At 44.6% G+C, this 18,311-nt stretch overlaps 1 protein-coding gene across 1 annotated transcript in view; it reads left to right on the top strand.

Moving 5' to 3' along the window:
- LOC144783084 (cadherin-related family member 4-like) overlaps positions 1–18,311 on the top strand; it is a 361,413-nt gene that overhangs the window by 202,342 nt on the left and 140,760 nt on the right. Inside the window, exons 11-12 of the mRNA XM_078662246.1 lie at positions 6,268–6,486; positions 15,807–15,952. Of these exons, the coding sequence (XP_078518372.1) occupies positions 6,268–6,486; positions 15,807–15,952 (365 nt within the window). The remainder of the gene's footprint in view (positions 1–6,267; positions 6,487–15,806; positions 15,953–18,311) is intronic.

Here is an 18,311-nt window from a genome sequence, read left to right as displayed (position 1 = left end):
GGTCACGGTGCTGTGGGGAATGGTGTCCTCCCCAGAGTGAAGCACCCAGGAAGGCAATATTCCAATTGATACTTCTCAAAGGATAAGCAGCAACATTGCAAATGATATAAGTAAAATAAGTAATCAGGAAGTTCAATGCACCAGTCGCATCCCCTTCAGGTCAAAGTACTACAGCCCGAACAGCTACAGAGTACCTCCTTTAAGTACTTAGGATATGGGATTTTTCCAAGTTCAGTTCCTGCATCAAGAAGGGACCAGAATACTCAACGGTCATTGTGATTAAGTAATCAAACTTACAACACAGACAGTTTAAAAGTATCTCTGTCTACCGACAAACGTTCAATATTTTTGTTCACTCGGCAAATAGTTCCATCATGAGGGCAAATCAATCAATCAATCAATCAATCAATCAGGTCATTTATAGAGCGCACTACTCACCCGTAGGGTCTCAAGGCGCTAGGTGGGGGGGGGGTGCCGTTACTGCTCGAACAGCCAGGTCTTGAGCTTCTTCCTGAAGGAGAGGTGGTCTTGGGTCAGGCGCAGGTCGGTCGGGAGTGAGTTCCAGGTCTTGGCGGCCAGGTAGGAGAAGGACCTTCCTCCTGTTGTCGCTCTTCGGATGCGGGGGACGGCGGCGAGGGCGTGGCTGGTTGATCTGAGGTGGCGCTTGGGAGTGTAGAAGTTGATTCGGTTGTTGAGGTAGCTCGGGCCTTGGTCGTGTAGGGCTTTGTGCGCGTGGGTGAGGAGACGGAAGGTGATTCTTTTGTTGACGGGGAGCCAGTGCAGGTCTCTCAGATGTCCGGAGATGTGGCTGTTTCGTGGGATGTCGAGGATGAGTCTGGCTGAGGCGTTCTGGATCCGCTGGAGTCTCTTCTGGAGCTTGGCGGTGGTTCCGGCGTAGAGGGCGTTGCCGTAGTCCAGTCGGCTAGTGACGAGGGCCTGGGTGACAGTCTTCCTGGTCTCGGTGGGGATCCACCAGAAGATCTTCCGTAGCATGCGTAGGATGTTGAAGCATGACGAGGAGACGGCGTTGACTTGTCTGGTCATGGAGAGGGAGGAGTCCAGGATGAAGCCCAGGTTGCGTGCGTGGTCCGTCGGTTTGGGTGCGGTGCCCAGGGCGGGGGGCCACCAGGAGTCGTCCCAGGCGGAGGGCGAGGAGCCCAGGATCAGGACCTCCGTCTTGTCTGAGTTCAGTTTCAGGCGGCTGGTCGTCATCCATTCGGCTACGTCTCTCATCCCTTCGTGTAGGTTGGCTCTGGTGGTGGCGGGGTCGTTGGTCAGGGAGAGGATCAGCTGGGTGTCGTCGGCGTAGGAGATTATGTTGAGGTTGTGTCGGCGTGCGATGGCCGCGAGGGGGCTCATGTAGACGTTGAAGAGGGTGGGGCTCAGCGAGGATCCTTGAGGGACGCCGCAGATGACTTCGGTGGCCTCTGACTTGTACGGTGGTAGGCGGACTTTCTGTGTTCTTCCGTTGAGGAAGGAGGTGATCCATTCCAGTGCCTTCTCCTGGATTCCGATGTTGCCGAGGCGCTGTACTAGGGTGCGGTGGCAGACAGTGTCGAAGGCCGCGGAGAGGTCCAAGAGGATGAGGGCCGCTGTTTCTCCGTTGTCCATCAGGGTTCGGATGTCATCGGTGGCAGCGATGAGGGCGGTCTCCGTGCTGTGGTTGGCTCGGAAGCCAGACTGTGAGGGGTCGAGGGATCCATTCGTCTCGAGGAAGGCGGCCAGCTGTTTGTTGACGGTCTTCTCGATGACTTTGGCCGGGAACGGGAGGAGCGAGATGGGACGGTAATTCTTCGGTGGGGTCTGCTGTAGGTTTCTTGAGAAGAGCGCTGAGTTCTGCGTGCTTCCAGCTCTCCGGGAAGGTGGCGGTGTCGAAGGAGGTGTTGATAATGTCCCGCAGGTGGGGTGCGATGACAGCGTCGGCTTTGTTGAAGATGTGGTGAGGGCAGGGGTCAGTCGGAGATCCGGAGTGGACGGAGTTCATTGTGCGGATGGTGTCTTCGGTGCTGATCGGAGTCCAGGTGCAGAGGGTGGTGGTGGGTGGCGTAGTTGCGGTTGTGGCGTGCGTTGGTTGGATGCTGAAGCTGTTGTGTATGTCCGTGATCTTGTTGTGGAAGTAGGACGCGAGGGAGTTGCAGAGGTCTTGCGAAGGGGTGATGTCATTGTTTCCGGCGTTGGGGTTGGAGAGCTCTTTCACGATGTTGAAGAGTTCCTTGCAGTTGTGTGCGTTGTTGTCCAGCCGGTCCTTGTATGTATTTTTCTTGGTAGCGCGGATCAGTTGGTGGTGTTTCCGGGTGGCGAGCTTGAGGGTGGTCATGTTGTCCGTAGTTGGTTCCCTTCTCCATACTTTCTCGAGGGCTCGGCAGTTCTTCTTGGAGCTCTTGAGTTCGTCGGTGAACCATGGGGTTTTTCTGCTGCCGGGTCTGCTGGGCGGGGTTCTCAGTGGGGCGAGTTCGTCCGCGCAGTTGCTGATCCACTTCGTGAGGTTGTCGGCGGCCTGGCTGGGGTTCGCTGAGCTGGCGGGAGGGTGCTGGCTCAGGGAAGCGGTGAGCTGGTCGGCTGTGATCTTGTTCCAGCTTCTTCGGGCAACCTGTTGCTGGTGTTGGTGGATCGTCGTTCTTTTGAAGGTGAAGTGGACGCAGCTGTGGTCCGTCCAGTGGAGTCCTGTTGCGTGGCTGAAGGCGACGTCATTGCTGGATGAGAAGACGGCGTCGAGTGTGTGTCCGGCGAGGTGGGTGGGGGTGGTCACCAGTTGCTTGAGTCCGAGGTTGGCGAGGTTGTCGAGTAGGGTGATGGTGTTGCGGTCGCTGTTGTTCTCCAGGTGGAAGTTGAGGTCCCCCAGGAGGATGTAGTCGGTGGAGGGGAGGGCATGCGGGCTGATGAAGTCGGCGATGTCCTCGCTGAATCGTGTGCGTGGGCCCGGGGGTCGGTAGATCAGGGTGCCTCTGAGGGTGGTCTTCGGGTCGGTGTAGATCTGGAAGTGCAGGTGTTCGGCGGTGGTTAGGGTGTCGTCGGTGTTGGTCGTGATGCGGATGGTGTCTCTGTGGATGATGGCGATTCCTCCTCCCGTCTGGTTGGCGGTGCGGTCCCTCCGTGTGATCTTGTAGCCCTGTGGGATGGCGATGGCGATGTCGGGCGCTGAGGAGGCGTTCATCCAGGTCTCTGTGAGGAAGGCGACGTCGGGGGCGGTGGTGTCGAGGAGGTTCCAGAGTTCTACGGCGTGTCTGTGGACGGAGCGGGTGTTGAGCAGGATGCACTTGAGGTGGTTGCTGCTGGTGTTCGGCTTGGTCGGTGCTGGTGTAGTGCAGGTCCGGGTGCAGGTGAACTTGCAGGCGTGGCAGCTGAAGGGTCCGTGGGTGTGCCTCGGGGAGGCGCGGTGACAGCTCGGGATGTCACAGCCCGGTGACAGCTCGGGATGGCGCCGGTGTTGAGTCGAGCAAACAACAGTGAAGAGAAGGAATGGTCCTGCCTAGTTCCTCTGTTTATATTGAAGTGGGAGAAATGCCTCAATTGATTCTAACATATGTGGATGGCCTTCTATAGCCTTCGATAACCCAATCTTGGACCCTGGGCACAAAGCTACAAACAGTATTTAAGCATGCCACCAACAAAGAGCCTATTCAACCGGTTGGACACACTTTCATCTTCTGAGTGGTGACTCTTTGTGTGTTTTGTGCACATTCTTCAGTATATGCAAAGTCTCTTTTGTGTTGTTCTTGTTATCGGACGTCAAGTATATGAAGCCAGATTGATGTGGTTCAATTAAGCCATGGAGAATATGGCATGATCTTGTTACCCGTATATTTGTTAAACTTTTTGCATTAAGGTTGAGAAGCAAGATAGGCCTATATGAGCAATGGAGACCAGTGGTGTACAAAACTTGAGCACCCAACTGCAAAGTACATAGAACCCCCTCTTTGCCCGGAACCAGTCAGGATCTCTCAGGCCAGGTGTTCACCGCTCATGCCCAGTGGTGGCCCCTTGGAGCTGGCGGCCCCCCCGCACCTTGAGCTGCAGGGGCTAATAATACCGCACTGATGGAGGCCCACATCTTTCCCTTGTTTAAGGACTATTGTGTTCACTACCTCTTTAATTGTAGCCCTGGAAAAGAGTTGCACAGTCCCCATAGGATTGAAGTGATTGGCGAGCAGAAGTATCATAGAATCGAGAGGTATAGCCGTACGGACCTGGAGCTTTGCTGGTCTTTAGGCATGCAATATGGGATATCACGTTCTCCACCTCAATGGGGTGTTCTAATTGTTGGACTTGATCAAATGTTAGTTTTGTGTATCAGAGACAGCTAGGCATGAAATAATTTGTTCTGGTGCAACCTCTTCTTTGCTATATAGGTTAGAGTAAAAGGCGCTGAAGACATCAGCAACACTTCTGTTGCCTCACATTTGTGTCCCTCTGAGTTTGACACCTCTAATATTCTTTCTTTCGCCCATTGTGTTCTGAGTCTGCATTCCAGCAAGCATTCTGCTTTACTACTCTACAGTAATGTTGTTTCAGGTGGAGCAAAGCATATTCTATTTTATCCACATCCAAAGCTCATACTTGGGCTTGTAATGCCTAATTTTAAGCAAGCCTCTTCAAGAATGCTTCAGTTGGGATTTGAGACATGCATGTTTCCACCGTAATTAATATACAGAAGGCAAGAGGGGAATTTGCGCAAAACAGTGTATGAATATCTGAGAGTTAGTAGGATTCTCTAGTCTATGCTCTAAGGATGAGATACAACCCTTGCCTAAAGTTGTAACCACTGACAAATGGAATTTGTCTGATTAAATACTCACAAAATTCTCTACCTGAGCAATACTAGCTAGATGTATATAGATCAATTAACCATAGAGTACACTTAGATTCAATAACAGTAGATATTAATGCAAATATTTTCAATAGATCTTCTTTTATTTCTTCATTTTCTTTCAGTCACTCAGTACCAGTTTTTTCATAATATAACGTTTGTTCTCTTTTGCCAACACGTGTTTCGTCCAGCTTTACAGCAATTGGACTTCGTCAGGGCGTAGGGTGATCCACATCAGAGCTTTCCTATGGGTTCAACATGAGGTCAGGATTCAGGCTCCCCAAAGATTCTTGGAGCTTGGAAAGGAAGTTTCTGACCAGGGGCAGATTGGGACCGGTGGACGGAATCCTGATAGGTATTCACACTTCCTCGGTTGCGAGCGTTCGTGTGAGTCGGGCAGTTGCCGAAAAGACATCAGCAACACTTCTGTTGCCTCACATTTGTGTCCCTCTGAGTTTGACACCTCTATTATTCTTTCTTTCGCCCATTGTGTTCTGAGTCTGCATTCCAGCAAGCATTCTGCTTTACTACTCTACAGTAATGTTGTTTCAGGTGGAGCAAAGCATATTCTATTTTATCCCCATCCAAAGCTCATACTTGGGCTTGTAATGCCTAATTTTAAGCAAGCCTCTTCAAGAATGCTTCAGTTGGGATTTGAGACATGCATGTTTCCACCGTATTTCTATCTAGTCTGGAAGAGGTAAGAATCAAGCAACCCCACAAAACAGGTATTAAGGAGTCCCATAAGGTCAATTACCTACATATCTCCTATCATTTTTTAATTCCTATAGTTTATAATGCATTTCTTCACATCTTCACTGGTTGAAGGGTCAGCTTGAAGGCATCCGTAATCTGGCTTTTATTAGGAATGTTGAGTGTAGATTTATAAATCACAATATTAAATTCACCTCCAATTATTATGCCACTTTCCTTATACAAACAAAGGGGTTTTGCCCATATCACCCATAAGCCTGACCTAAATAAAACGACAAGAAAAATGGTCCTTAGTAGGAATCAATTATATCCTGTGGTAATATTTCACAATCAAATCATTAATCCTCATTGGAAATTTTACTAAATCAGAAAATGTCTACTAATCAACAGTTTATTAGAAATGCCAAACAATAAATATATCTTGCTCATCCAAACAGCAGCCATCATGTGGTGCAGAACTGCTCGAAACAGAATCTCTGTTTTATACACAAGGCAATTTTTCAATTTGCTCAAAGCCAACCCAACAAGAAAGGCGTAAAAATCCCCTGAGGAGAACAGTACATCACTCATTCTACTAAAATCGTCAATAAACAATATATCCATTCTCATTCATCTGCTACTTAATATTAGTTTTCTAAATAACATTGCTACATTGATTATGTATATATAGATTGATATAAAATAGTCACTTGTTTATTAAAAAAAAAACATTTTTCATGAATGCCTTTTGTTAAACCCCACTTTAGCCAAAATTCCAATTTTTGTAACGGTGACACCTGTGAACCAGTACCCTCCTGTATGCGGCACCTTGAGGTCTTTCACAGTCAACGAGGATGCGCCTTTTGACACTGTCATTGGGAGTGTGAATGCCACAGACAAAGACTACAAGTTCAACAATGTTCAGTATATGATATCCGGCGGTGACTCCAACAACCCTCCCCTATTCTACATCAACCCCAGGAGTGGTGAGTATAAACTGGAGTAAAATGCATCCCTTTAAGGTCAGTTGGAAAGTACTTTTCCCACCAGGCACAGATCTGGAACTAAAAGGAGCCTTGGAGAAAATGCTCAGACCAGCCCACTTCCTTCCAACTCTCGCTCTATCCCTCTATTTTTCCATCCATCGATTCTCTGTCTCTCTCTCCTCCCTTCTTTCTTGGGCCACAGTCACAGGGGACCGGAACAGGCCAGTACCCCATAATAACATAATAATGCAAGTGGCATCAGCCAGAGCTCACAGGTTAAGGTGAAGAGACAGTTTTCAACAAAACCTTAGGTCATATTAACACTCCTTTCAACTCTGAATATGTTTATCCTGCAAGTTAAAGTCCTGCACAACATTGTGAAGCAAATTAAAAACGTTTATTTAATTTTCAAACGATAAGTGAAACTGCTACTCCATATAGGGATAATCATAATGCTGCACAATCCACTAAAGTGTATACATTAGCGATATCCATTTTATGCTTGTCAACTTTTCCTTTTTGAAATGGAGATCTCTCTCTCTCTCTCTCTCTCTCTCTCTCTCTCTCTCTCTCTCTCTCTCTCTTCTCGCTGGCAAAACATTGGGGCAGATTTACTAAGACCTTCTATTGTGGCATGGTCATGAAAGGTGGCCCAACCTCTAGGAAAGAGATTGTGGGGCAGATTTACTACTTCTGACGCATCTCTGCTAATCAGCAGGGATGCGCCAGAAGAGTTGCGATGCATCTGCCCACCCGTGCACCACCACTAATGTGCTGCATTTACAATGCGGTGCACCGTGGCGCACGGATGGGCAGATGTGTGTTGCATCCCCCGTCGGAAAGCCGGCGCATTGTTGGAGTTGCGTCGCAAGCGCGAAGCAGCTCCAGCAAGGCTCGGGGTGCCCTATCCCTAACATGCTGCGTCAATCCTTACGACTGCTTCAAGCAGGCGTAGGCTTTTGATGAAGCATGGCCTTAAAAGTGACTGAGTGACATCTTGTAGATTTCACTCAGCCACTTTTAGGAGGCGTTCCTGCGCCGGAACGCCCCCCCCCCCGCGCCTGAACGCCTACATGTGGCGCAGGGCTTTACAACGTGACGCATCACCCAGATGCGTCACGTTGTGAATACCCCGCAGCATTGCGTGGCTTTGCATCGCCGCTGCGTCACAAAAATGACGCAACAGCAGTGTAAAAGAGGCGCAAGGGGCTTGTAAATCTGCCCCTTATTCTCTTGCAAAAGGCATTCTGTGTAGGAGAGTTGCTCTTTTCTTGGCTTAAACTACACTTTACGCCACTTTGCATCAAGGTGGCGTTACATGGCTGGTCGACGGGCATTACAGTTAAAGTACCCATGATATTTAATTCAAAATCTGATCTACTAAGATATTCGGTCTGCGCTTTGCCTAAAAAACACCCTCCTTGAAGCAGGCACAAAGTTGGTGAAATCTTTTTATTTCTCTTAACATTTCACAAATTGAATTGTGCTTCATTGTTCAGCACACGCTCAATTTGTGGAATATTATAAAAAATTACCTAGGCATAGGATTTTGTACTGAAAGGCTATACTTCCAGTGCGAAACGTATGCTAGACATCACACACACACACACACCTTTACATCATGGTGCAAAGGTGCGTGCGTGGCACTAGACAGCCTGTTTGTGCACCAGTGCAGAAGAAGACAGCAGCAGCATGCTTTTTAAGGAAATATTTCACAACTGCTTTCTAGCTATCCTTCATAAACCACTCACCACCCTGGTACCATTTATTGGATTAACAGAACCTTACATCTTTATTCACCTCCCTCACCCTGTGCTTTTAAATTTACTTAAGATGAAACAATCAGTTTCTAAGCAAAATATAACATAGCACTGGACTCCAAGACTGTTCCTGTTGTCCTGAGCATTTGTCAGTGTTGGTGCCCCCTTGTCAGGTGCCCGTGTCATTGCTGGTCCCGTGTGTCATTTTTCTGGTTTTAGTGTGAGCCTCCCCTCTGTGTCAGCAACACCTGGCTATTCTAAATCTATTTCTTTTCAGGCTGTGTTTTAGTGCCAGGAAACCACTAATATTAGCAAGTTTTACAAAACCGATCATCACTGACATTGGAATGGTGACATTGGGACAATGACACAGAAGATTAGATGCGCATACTGGCACCGGGACACATACTGGGACACACACTAGCAAAGGGACATATAGACATGTATCTATTCCAATAAATACTATTTGGCATATATTAATTTAATCACACGAGTATGCCAAGTGATTTAAGTTTTTTTCATATTGAATGTATTTCATTTATTTGCATCCTTAGTGCCTGGATTGTATTGGTGGACCTTAAAAATAACAAACAAATTAAAGGAAGATATTTTCATAAACAATTCCTTCAAGAGTTATTTGCTGTACATATGGGACAATAAGACAGTCTCCAAACACAATGACCCCTCAGCTCTGCCCAACATAACCATAACCCCACTTCGGCCAATGGAAGTTCCCAGAATGCACCTTATCGGTGCCCAGTACTGTGAGAAGGCCACGTGATTTCTACTGTCAAAATAAAGAAAATTGGATTCAAGCAGAGTTGGCCTGCTTCAGTAGAAGAATAAGGGCTATTCTTTCTGTAGGTGTGTTATCCTTTTTCATTAATTCAGTTTGGAAGCACTTTGTAGGTCAGTGCAGAGTAAGGATCAGGGCCCAGGGTGTGCCACACTGTTTGAGTGATTGGGGGTCCAATCAGTGCTTAAAATAACACAACTAAACACGTATTTGTAAAGTGTGCTTTCACCCAAGTCTTGGGTCTCTTGGTGCAGGAAAACAAGTTTGTTGTTCCCCAACTCAATGGTCCTTAATTTGCAAAAATATCAGGTCAGGGACCAAAGGTGTTTCTTAGGAGGCCATTGTTGAATTTTGTAATGTCAGGCCTGCCGAATACTAAGGCTGCTTAGTTTTGATTTCCACCTTGTCCCTCTTTGTACCTTTCTCTTAATTCCTTTCAGTTTTCTTACTCTTGCCTGTTCGTTTTTACCCCTAATATTTCCCTTTGTCACTGTCCCTCTATCTTTCTCTTCTGCATTTGGTATCCCTACTTCTCTTTTTACCTGGGTCAAATCAGACTTTGACCGTCAGATGATAAAAATTAAGTCTGGGTTCCCAAAAATGAGTGCTTGTGCCCGCCACCTTCAATGACCCATACAAATTAAGCACAAGCCGAAGGCTCTGGAATGATGGATAGGCACATGCCTGGCTAGTTCTCACTCATTTTGACTAGTGAAAGTGGGCACATTCCAATACTCACTCAATGTTCTATTGAGGTTTCTCCCACAGGCGACAGGTACAGTCATCACAGTGCTGACTGAGAGTGGGGCCTTATCTTTTTAAGAATCCTGTCTGTGTAGTCATAACTGTTTCAATGTATTTAGAAATATCTTCAAAATATGTTAAATTATTATCCGTGTTTGTTATTTAAATATGCCTTGATGAAGAATTAAAAACTTGATGAATAACTTCACTTCTATTCTATTTAGTTTTGATAAATTTGATTGTCCAGAAATGCGATCAAACCAAAATCTGAAGAATACAAAAAATTATGGATGGAATGGCTAAATTAATCTCAACCACTGATAATTACTTGGGTAGCATCCCAATCATCTTTACTTTGCACACCATACCAACTTGGTCTGGACCCAGCCATATACAAATCAGTCTTGACCTTGCCTTAATAGAAACAGCCTTGCTCGGACTGCATGCTATGCCCGGGCACAAGCAGCATAAGTTCGGTTTTGACCTTATTTCTGCTTATCTGTCAGGTAAAACTTGGGCCAGAAAGACAGCTTGAACGGGTCCCATGTCTGGACAAACCTGACTCACAGAGGGCGTTGCATTGAAGTATACAAAAAAGTGATGGAGAGAATGTTTGAATTAATCTCAGCCACTGATAATTACTCTGGCCGCATCCCAGTCTATTGTTATTTTGTACACCATGCCACTTCAGTTTGGACCCAGCCATATGAAAGTCAGTATTTTTTTACATGCTTTTATTGGTTGTTCTGAAACATTCCGAATTAAACAGGCAAGTTTTGACAGTAATAGGGTAATAATCCACATCTACATTTTGTTTGTCACAGAAGGAATATGCAAATCAGTCTTGGCCCTGCTCCAGTAGAAAGAATCCAGCCCGAAGTGTCATATCAGGTCCTTCCTCAACTGGAATACAAACTACCCAAGACCAGTTTCTCCCTTATTAGAGCTCCTCATTCTGGGCTGAATTGCGGCCCACAGTTTCTAGTTTCTGAATTAATTCAAGCATTCCATTGATCACCTGCTTGTTTTTTCTTTTTAAACCCTACATGCTAAGGGACATTCCATGACATCAGTCCCATGTTCATTGTGCCGTAGGTCTTAAGCTGTACCTCACTGATGAGACCTCCGAAGCTGAAAATCCTTCTGGGGTTCCTTAGGGTTCATTCTAAATTTGGCCCCACCTAGCAGCTCAAGACAGACTGTTCCCATGAGTAGCAGTGTCAGTACTGATTAGCATAAAGTGGGCCTTTGTGTAGAGTGGCATGGTGGGCGAAAAACAATGGACTGGAATACAGCACAAGCAATTGCCAGTGGCTAAGCCTAATTCAAGCGTTCTACCCATCACCTTGTTGTTGTTGCAGTTTACGCCATAAGTGTGACGCGAATGCCCAGATGTGGTCCCTGTACTTACTGTACCATAGGACTCAAGCTGTACCTCAATGATGAGACCTAAGTAGGTCGAAATCAGCCTGGGGTTGCTTGTGGTCACTCCTGGAGGAGGCTTACCTGGTGGTCAGGACGGACTGTTTCTTTAAAGAGCAGGGTCTGTATTGATTTGCATAAGGCATGCCTTTGTCTAGAATGGCATGGAGAGTGAAAACCATGGACTGAAATGAGGCCCAAACGATTCCCAAAGTTCTCTTCTCGCTGTGCTTTAGTAGCACCATATCCTGCTACTTATCACAAATAGCTGTCATGGTAGAATACTTTAAAAATACCCCTGCATGTGTTGCATTCTCTAAAATCTCATATATTGTACCTTTCCATTTAAAATATATAGTTTTGTGGGAGGAGCCATATCCCTGCCTAGCTGAGACCCCTTTTATGCTGTAGTTATCCTTTGGGGGCCAGACTCCCCAAAACATCTATCCTTGGCTAAGAACCTGCTTCTCCCCTGCTCCTACTCTGATCAAGCTTGCTCTCTCTCTCTCTCTCTGACAGTCTGTCCCTCTATCTCGGAGCCATTGCGGTGCCTTCTGCGATTACTCCTGTGGAGTGGAGGAAAGTGACAGAGGCACAAACAGTCGACCTGGGCTTTCAAAACCCGCCTCCAATAGCTCCAACCCACTAGGGAAATATCTGATGGATTAAAAGGCAAATCTGCCCTGGCTCCAACATGTCTCCACTATTTAGTGCTCTATTTCCTCACTTGTTACAGTCCAAAAACACTCCAGGTTTGTTTCTACCATCCGCCAGAGATGTTTTAAGGCATGGGCAAAGAGAGCAATTTCCCCGGGGCCCTTACCTTCCAAGGTGGGTTTGCTGATAAAGTGATCTGTCTCTCTTTCACAACTCTGACCCTTTCTCTATTTTATTCTCTGTTTCTTTATAAAGATCCTTACCTCATCACTTTCTCCCTTTCTACCTCCTTTTGTCTGCTTCCCTCCTCAACAGCCTCTTGCTCTACCATCTCTCCTCGCTACCTGATCTCACCTCTCACTCTCCTTCTCTGTGTACTTCTCTCTTAACTGCTCTTCATTTGCACCCATAATGTCTACCTTGACGCTCCCTTTGCCCCTGTGTTCTGCTTTACCTTTCTCTGCTTCACTTCTCTACCTCCAGCCAGCGTGTTAAACTTTATACACCAATCAATAAATCCCACCCTTCTGTAGCCATCACTTGTTCTGCTTTACCTTTCTCTGTTTCACTTCTCTACCTCCATCCAGCTTGTTAAACCTTATACACCAATCAATAAATCCCACCCTTCTGTAGCCATCACTTATTCCACATACCTCTGTCACCTCTTTTCCTGCCTCATTTTGATTTCTCATGTCTCTCTCCTTACTTCACCTCACCTCTTCTACCTCCCAATCTCTTGCCCACTTTTTCACCCTATCTCCACATATTTAAGCACTCATGGTGCAATTCAAAGAGGTACAGTTAGACCTGAAATCTAAGTTTAGACCTAAAGTCTAAGTTAACCTTTGTAAATTGGGCACCTAGTCCCTCTCTATCTCAACTCTCTCTACCTCTATATGCTCCGAATATAGCACAGTTGTATTTACTCGACTTGATGGCAAGGGCACTGCTGAATGAGGTTGACTGCCTCACTCTCCGCAGGGGGACTACAATTGCATACCCTTGGTGGACATGGACAGCTCTTTTCCGGCGCTTCCGGGTGCACAGGCCATACTCTTAGCAGCTAAATTCAGGTACTGGCTTGATAACTGGGAATTAACAGACAACTGGTGTAAAATGCACCTGATGGAGAAAACATTATTTTATTATTCCCATGTACACATGCTCCATACCAAAGTAAACTTGTTTTTGTGTCCGCCATGATTTCAGGGGGAGATACTAAATACTGCACTCCCATGTAAGCCCCTGCTTGTCGCTAAAACGGACATTGATCTGGAGTCTGCAAATTAGCAAAATGCCATTAAGGCACCTCCAGCCCTCGGCCTTGCTTGATACCCCCTACAGAGATTTACTTTGAACGAGATTAATTCAATATTTTGAAGAAAACGAGGGCTCCACAAGAAAAATTAATATAGTGCGGGAGGTCTTCAAGGTCCCTGTTAAGGGTGCATACCCTCATTACAAGTTAAGCGGAATAAGAGAGGTATTTACCAGTTTACCACACCTGGTAAAATACCATTATCCCGGGGTGAGGTATTTAAAATGTGTGTTAAATACCTCCTACTTAGAGTTTTTAATTGGTGAATGAGGCATAACATGTGGAGTCAGTATTTAACACACCAAATTGTGCATGTTTTGCCTTTTTTATAGGCGTTTTCCCTCAATAAATTTCAGCAGGCTTCACCGGTCAATATTTATCAGGGGAAAACTGTGAGGTTGTGATACTTATCATACAACTCGTAATTCTGATCCCTGTGTGAACATATGTTTGTACAGGGATTGTAGTTTGGCCCTGAACTCATAATGAGGGTCTTAGTGTCCCACATTGAATTCTCCTTTACTTCCCATTCAGCTAAATCTCCTTCCCCTGTATTGAATGTGGCTGCACTGTACTCAAATGACACAGCTCTACTCCAATTCCTGCATTTAGCACTCTTATACTACAACCCACAGCTAAGACACATACACTATGGCCATGGCCAGAGTACCCACACTATGCCTTGATATTAAAATGTGTACACTGTTCCCTAGCAGAAATACCTTCTATACCATCCCCAGGAATGGTGCAAGGACTTTCAGTGCTTTAGGGAAAATATTATTTTTGAGTTGAAACAATCCCCATCCCCAATAAAAGCAGCAAATTTCAAGCTCTGTTTTTCTAATTTGGCACTACATATTTGGCTCTTCCAAATCCCCATAGTATTATCACTGACAACAGTCAGATACTAAAACATCCTCATTTTCGGAGCTGCTACACTATCATTTTGTGAGCTGCTACACCACCCACCATATCCACAGACACTATACAAACAACCATTCTCAGAGCTGCTACACCATCACATATTGTGAGTTTCAAGACCACCTACTACCTTCACAGATAAACAAAAAAAATACCATTCTCAGAACTGCTACACCAACCCCGTGTTGAACGCTGCTACATCGCCCATCACATTCACGGACACTACACAAAACACATTCTCAGAGCTGCTATATCGTCACATATTGTGAGCATCTAGATCACCTACCGCATTCACAGATAAAACACACACACCGTTCTCAGAGCTGCTACACCAAACCCATGTTGAAAGCTGCTACATCACCCACCACATTCAGAAATACTACACCAATCCCATTTTGAAAGCTGCTATACCGACCACCACATTCACATATACTATGCCAACCCCTCCAGTCAAGGCTGATACACCAACCCCATATTGAAGCTGCTACACCATTCCTGTATTCAGAGTTATTACACCATTCCCATGTTCTTCACCCTCCACACTCAGAGCTACACCAACATCCTTACTTTGGGTGGTTCTACACTACCCCTAAAGGCCGAGCTCTAACACATTATACCAATAACCACTTTTCTCCTCTCTCCACTGCTTCCAATGTATATCATTAACTGTTGCTGTGGAAATTAGTATTCTTTGAGCAACCCCATAAGAAACCAAAATGGTCCTCATACTAAAGGATATGACTGATCTACTAGCCAATTTTGTATCTAGATAAAATATAGTATGGTTTGGTGCTTAATATAAGATTTTACCGGTATAACAAAATATACAAATGCTTAAAATGAATTATGCATTGTTAGCCTTCATATCATAGAGACCCTCTTCAACAATTGGTTACGAAAAGGTTAACTGCAGTATAGTGGCAGGTTGGGGCAAATCAGTTAGCATAGTCTAATAATACCATAAGAAGGGCTCAGAAATGTCTCACTATTTAATACCTAATGTATAATCCCCAGGGTTATGAGACACATTAATTTACAGTGATGTCAACACTGCCAGGAATTTATATCTTTTTCTTAAGCAGGATCCGCTACATATTGTAATATAGTAGACGATTAGTCTAGCGAAACACAACATATTACTTTCAAAAGTTTATATTTGGCCAGCAACCACTGAAACAGATTTATGTGTACTGTCTTGTGTTTTCTCCCTTTTTGTATCCTTGCAAAAGATTTTTTGTCAGATTAACTTTTGCACTATATTGTGGGGAGGGGGCTGTTTCACATATAACTGATATCCTGAATTATAAAGCCTCAATTTTTGAATTGGAATGCTTTTAATGTGTGAAAATATCACATTACAACAACAGATATGAGTATTTTACAATAATGGATTGCTGTAAGCTACCCTTTATATAATTAAATTTTCTGTACAAATGCAATGTGGATGTGGTAACCTATTTATGATTGCATTTTTTTCCAGGTATGAGAGTAGAGTGCTGTCTGTTGGTTACGAGACCCATATATGTTTGATTAGTTTTCCCAAGAGTAGAATTGTTTTTACTGATAACAATATCAGGAAACCATAAAGCAGAAGAAAGCTTAAAACAGTTTTCTCATCTTATATAAAGCTCCTCCTTTCAGAAACTGGCTTCCTGCAGTGATCTTCTGACCATGCTGCTGCTGCCTCTCTTTCTTTTTGCAGGCGAGATCCATCTTCTCAGCTCTCTGGACTTTGAAAAAAGGACCACTTACAACCTGGTGGTTCAGGTGGTGGACCTAAACAATGACATCCTGCCTGACCCAAAGGCTCAGAAGACTGCTACTTGCCCCATCACTATCCAGGTTCAGGTAATTGTTGCCCACCATTTGTAGATTGTTCTCCTCCAGGGATCTTTCAGGCATCCACCCTTCTTGATGCCAATGTATATATGTATGTATGTATAGTAAACTTATATAGCGCATGCTGTCACCCAAAGGGTATCCTGGCGCTTTGACTCCAAAATCACAACACAAGCAGGGGAAGATCAGACATCTCTAGGAAAGAGATGAGACTTCAGACCCTTTTTAAAATGGGTCAGCTCCGTCAGCTTCCATAAGAAAAATGGAAGAGCATTCCATATTTTAGTGGCAGTGAAGCTGAAGGTACGACCGCCCATCCGTGTCCTCCGGATACGAGGTACCCCAACCAAAAAAGCGGAAGAGGAGCGCAAAGTCCTAGCTGCTGAATACCAACTAAATTTGTTCTGAAGAGCAATGGGTCCCAATCCGTGAAGTGCTCTAAAGACAATACAAGAAGCCTTAAAGCAAATCCGCTGGTGTATAGGCAGCCAGTGAAGATCTTTAAGAGCCAGAGATGAAGATGCAGAACGCACACGCGAAAGAGCCAGCTTGGCTGCCATGTTCTGGATCCTCTGCAGTTGTTTTTATCAAGGAGCTAGGGGCTCCTAAGAGTAATGCGTTACAGTAGTCTTACCTACTGAGTATGATACTACGCACTACCTCTGGTCTCACCGACAAAGGTAGCATAGGGAGAATTTTACGCAACATTCTTAGTAACAGCAGGCAGGTACTAACTGTCTTATTTATATGGATGTCCAATTGTAGGTGATGACCAAAAATTACTCCCAAGTTGCGAACAGAGCCAGCTGATTCAACAATGTCCTTAGTGGTAGAAGGCCAAAAATCATCGGGTAAAGGGCGCGGGATTTTGTCCAGTGAGCAATTCTGCCACATAAAATCAGTCTTCTCTGCCTGCTTTCTGTTATCTGTTTCTGTTTTCTGTTAATATGCCATGCTGACCAGGCTGTGCTCCCACTCCTGGAATTGTGCAGCTGCTTACACCAAGTCTTGATTTCTATTTGTCATTCTCACACACAGGGCTAATTGTCAGTTTTATTAATCATAGTTCTTCTCCAGACCATACTAAAAGCAATCTGTTATTTCACTGAATCACCGTTTGGATGATATCACTATCCAATATAAGAAGCACATTCCAACACACCCTCCCCTTTAAGTCTCTGAAGAAAAAACATACATTGGATACCCACTAACAGTGAAAATCCGTATGAAGTGGACAGAGGTAGAAAAGAAAAAATATTTAAAAGCAATAGCTAATATATATGAAACTTGCAAAATGACCTGGTAATTTCCCCAACTGTTTCTTTCTCACCTCTAAATGCCCACTTTGCCCATGACAACCCTTCTTCTAATCCCTCATAATCCTTACCAACTTTATTCACCCCGGCAGCTGTGGTACCATAATACCAGTGTCAGAATGTCGTCTGACATAAACAAAGTATACTAGTTATTGGCAGCTGTCCATGCAAAACTGTGCTGAAACAGTAATAGCACCTACACAATCGGCACAACAACCGTTTGCACACTTACTTCTTCATTCATTTACACATGGATATAAATTGGGTGCAAATAATAACAGCCAACAGGCACAAATGTAAATATCCAACTGTCTTAAATTCAGATTTAGAACAGAAATCTTCATTAACACATAACAATTCTCACATAAATTTGAGTGGCAGCTTTTAGTATTCATAGTGCTTCGGATGCCAAGATACTTTCTACAAGAAATCATGAATCAATCTGTAATTTAACCAATTTCTAGTTAGAAAAAGAGCACCTTTATCAGGTATCAAAATTACGTGGAGTCTCAATAGAACACATCTAGCATCCACAAATATTTTGTCTGATTATTGGTTTAGAGTCACTAATCAAATATGTCTAATAAACCCATTCATTAATAGTGGATACATTAGTTTCAACTTGGTTAACATTTAACTTGTGAACCACAACAATACAAATAGGCATAGTTATAGGGGCAAGATACTCTACTAACTTTAAGGATTCAGGGCATCTGCCGCAAGCCTCCATTGATGTGAAATTGAAGAAGGGTGACTCTTAACACTGTTAGAGGAAATGATGTCCTTTCAGCAATATCCCTTATATTTTCAGAATTAGAAGTATTAACATGGTGTCTGTATGCAATTTCCTAGTTCGCACAATAAAAGCTCCACATATGTTTGAGGTCTAATTTGAGTCATAATCAACTGCTAAGTATAAGACTGAATGCTATGTAATCTCATACATTATTTCCATACCTCTTCACCAAATCTTTTTATTACCTTTATCCGGTCAGTAATTGCAGAGATGAAGTAAGGAATGCCATGCCATTGTACTCGTTTGAATTTTTCTG

This window comes from Lissotriton helveticus, chromosome 9 (genome assembly GCF_964261635.1).
Source record: "Lissotriton helveticus chromosome 9, aLisHel1.1, whole genome shotgun sequence".
In the NCBI taxonomy this organism is placed as follows: domain Eukaryota; kingdom Metazoa; phylum Chordata; class Amphibia; order Caudata; family Salamandridae; genus Lissotriton; species Lissotriton helveticus.
This window is presented reverse-complemented; position numbering and strand designations above follow the sequence as displayed.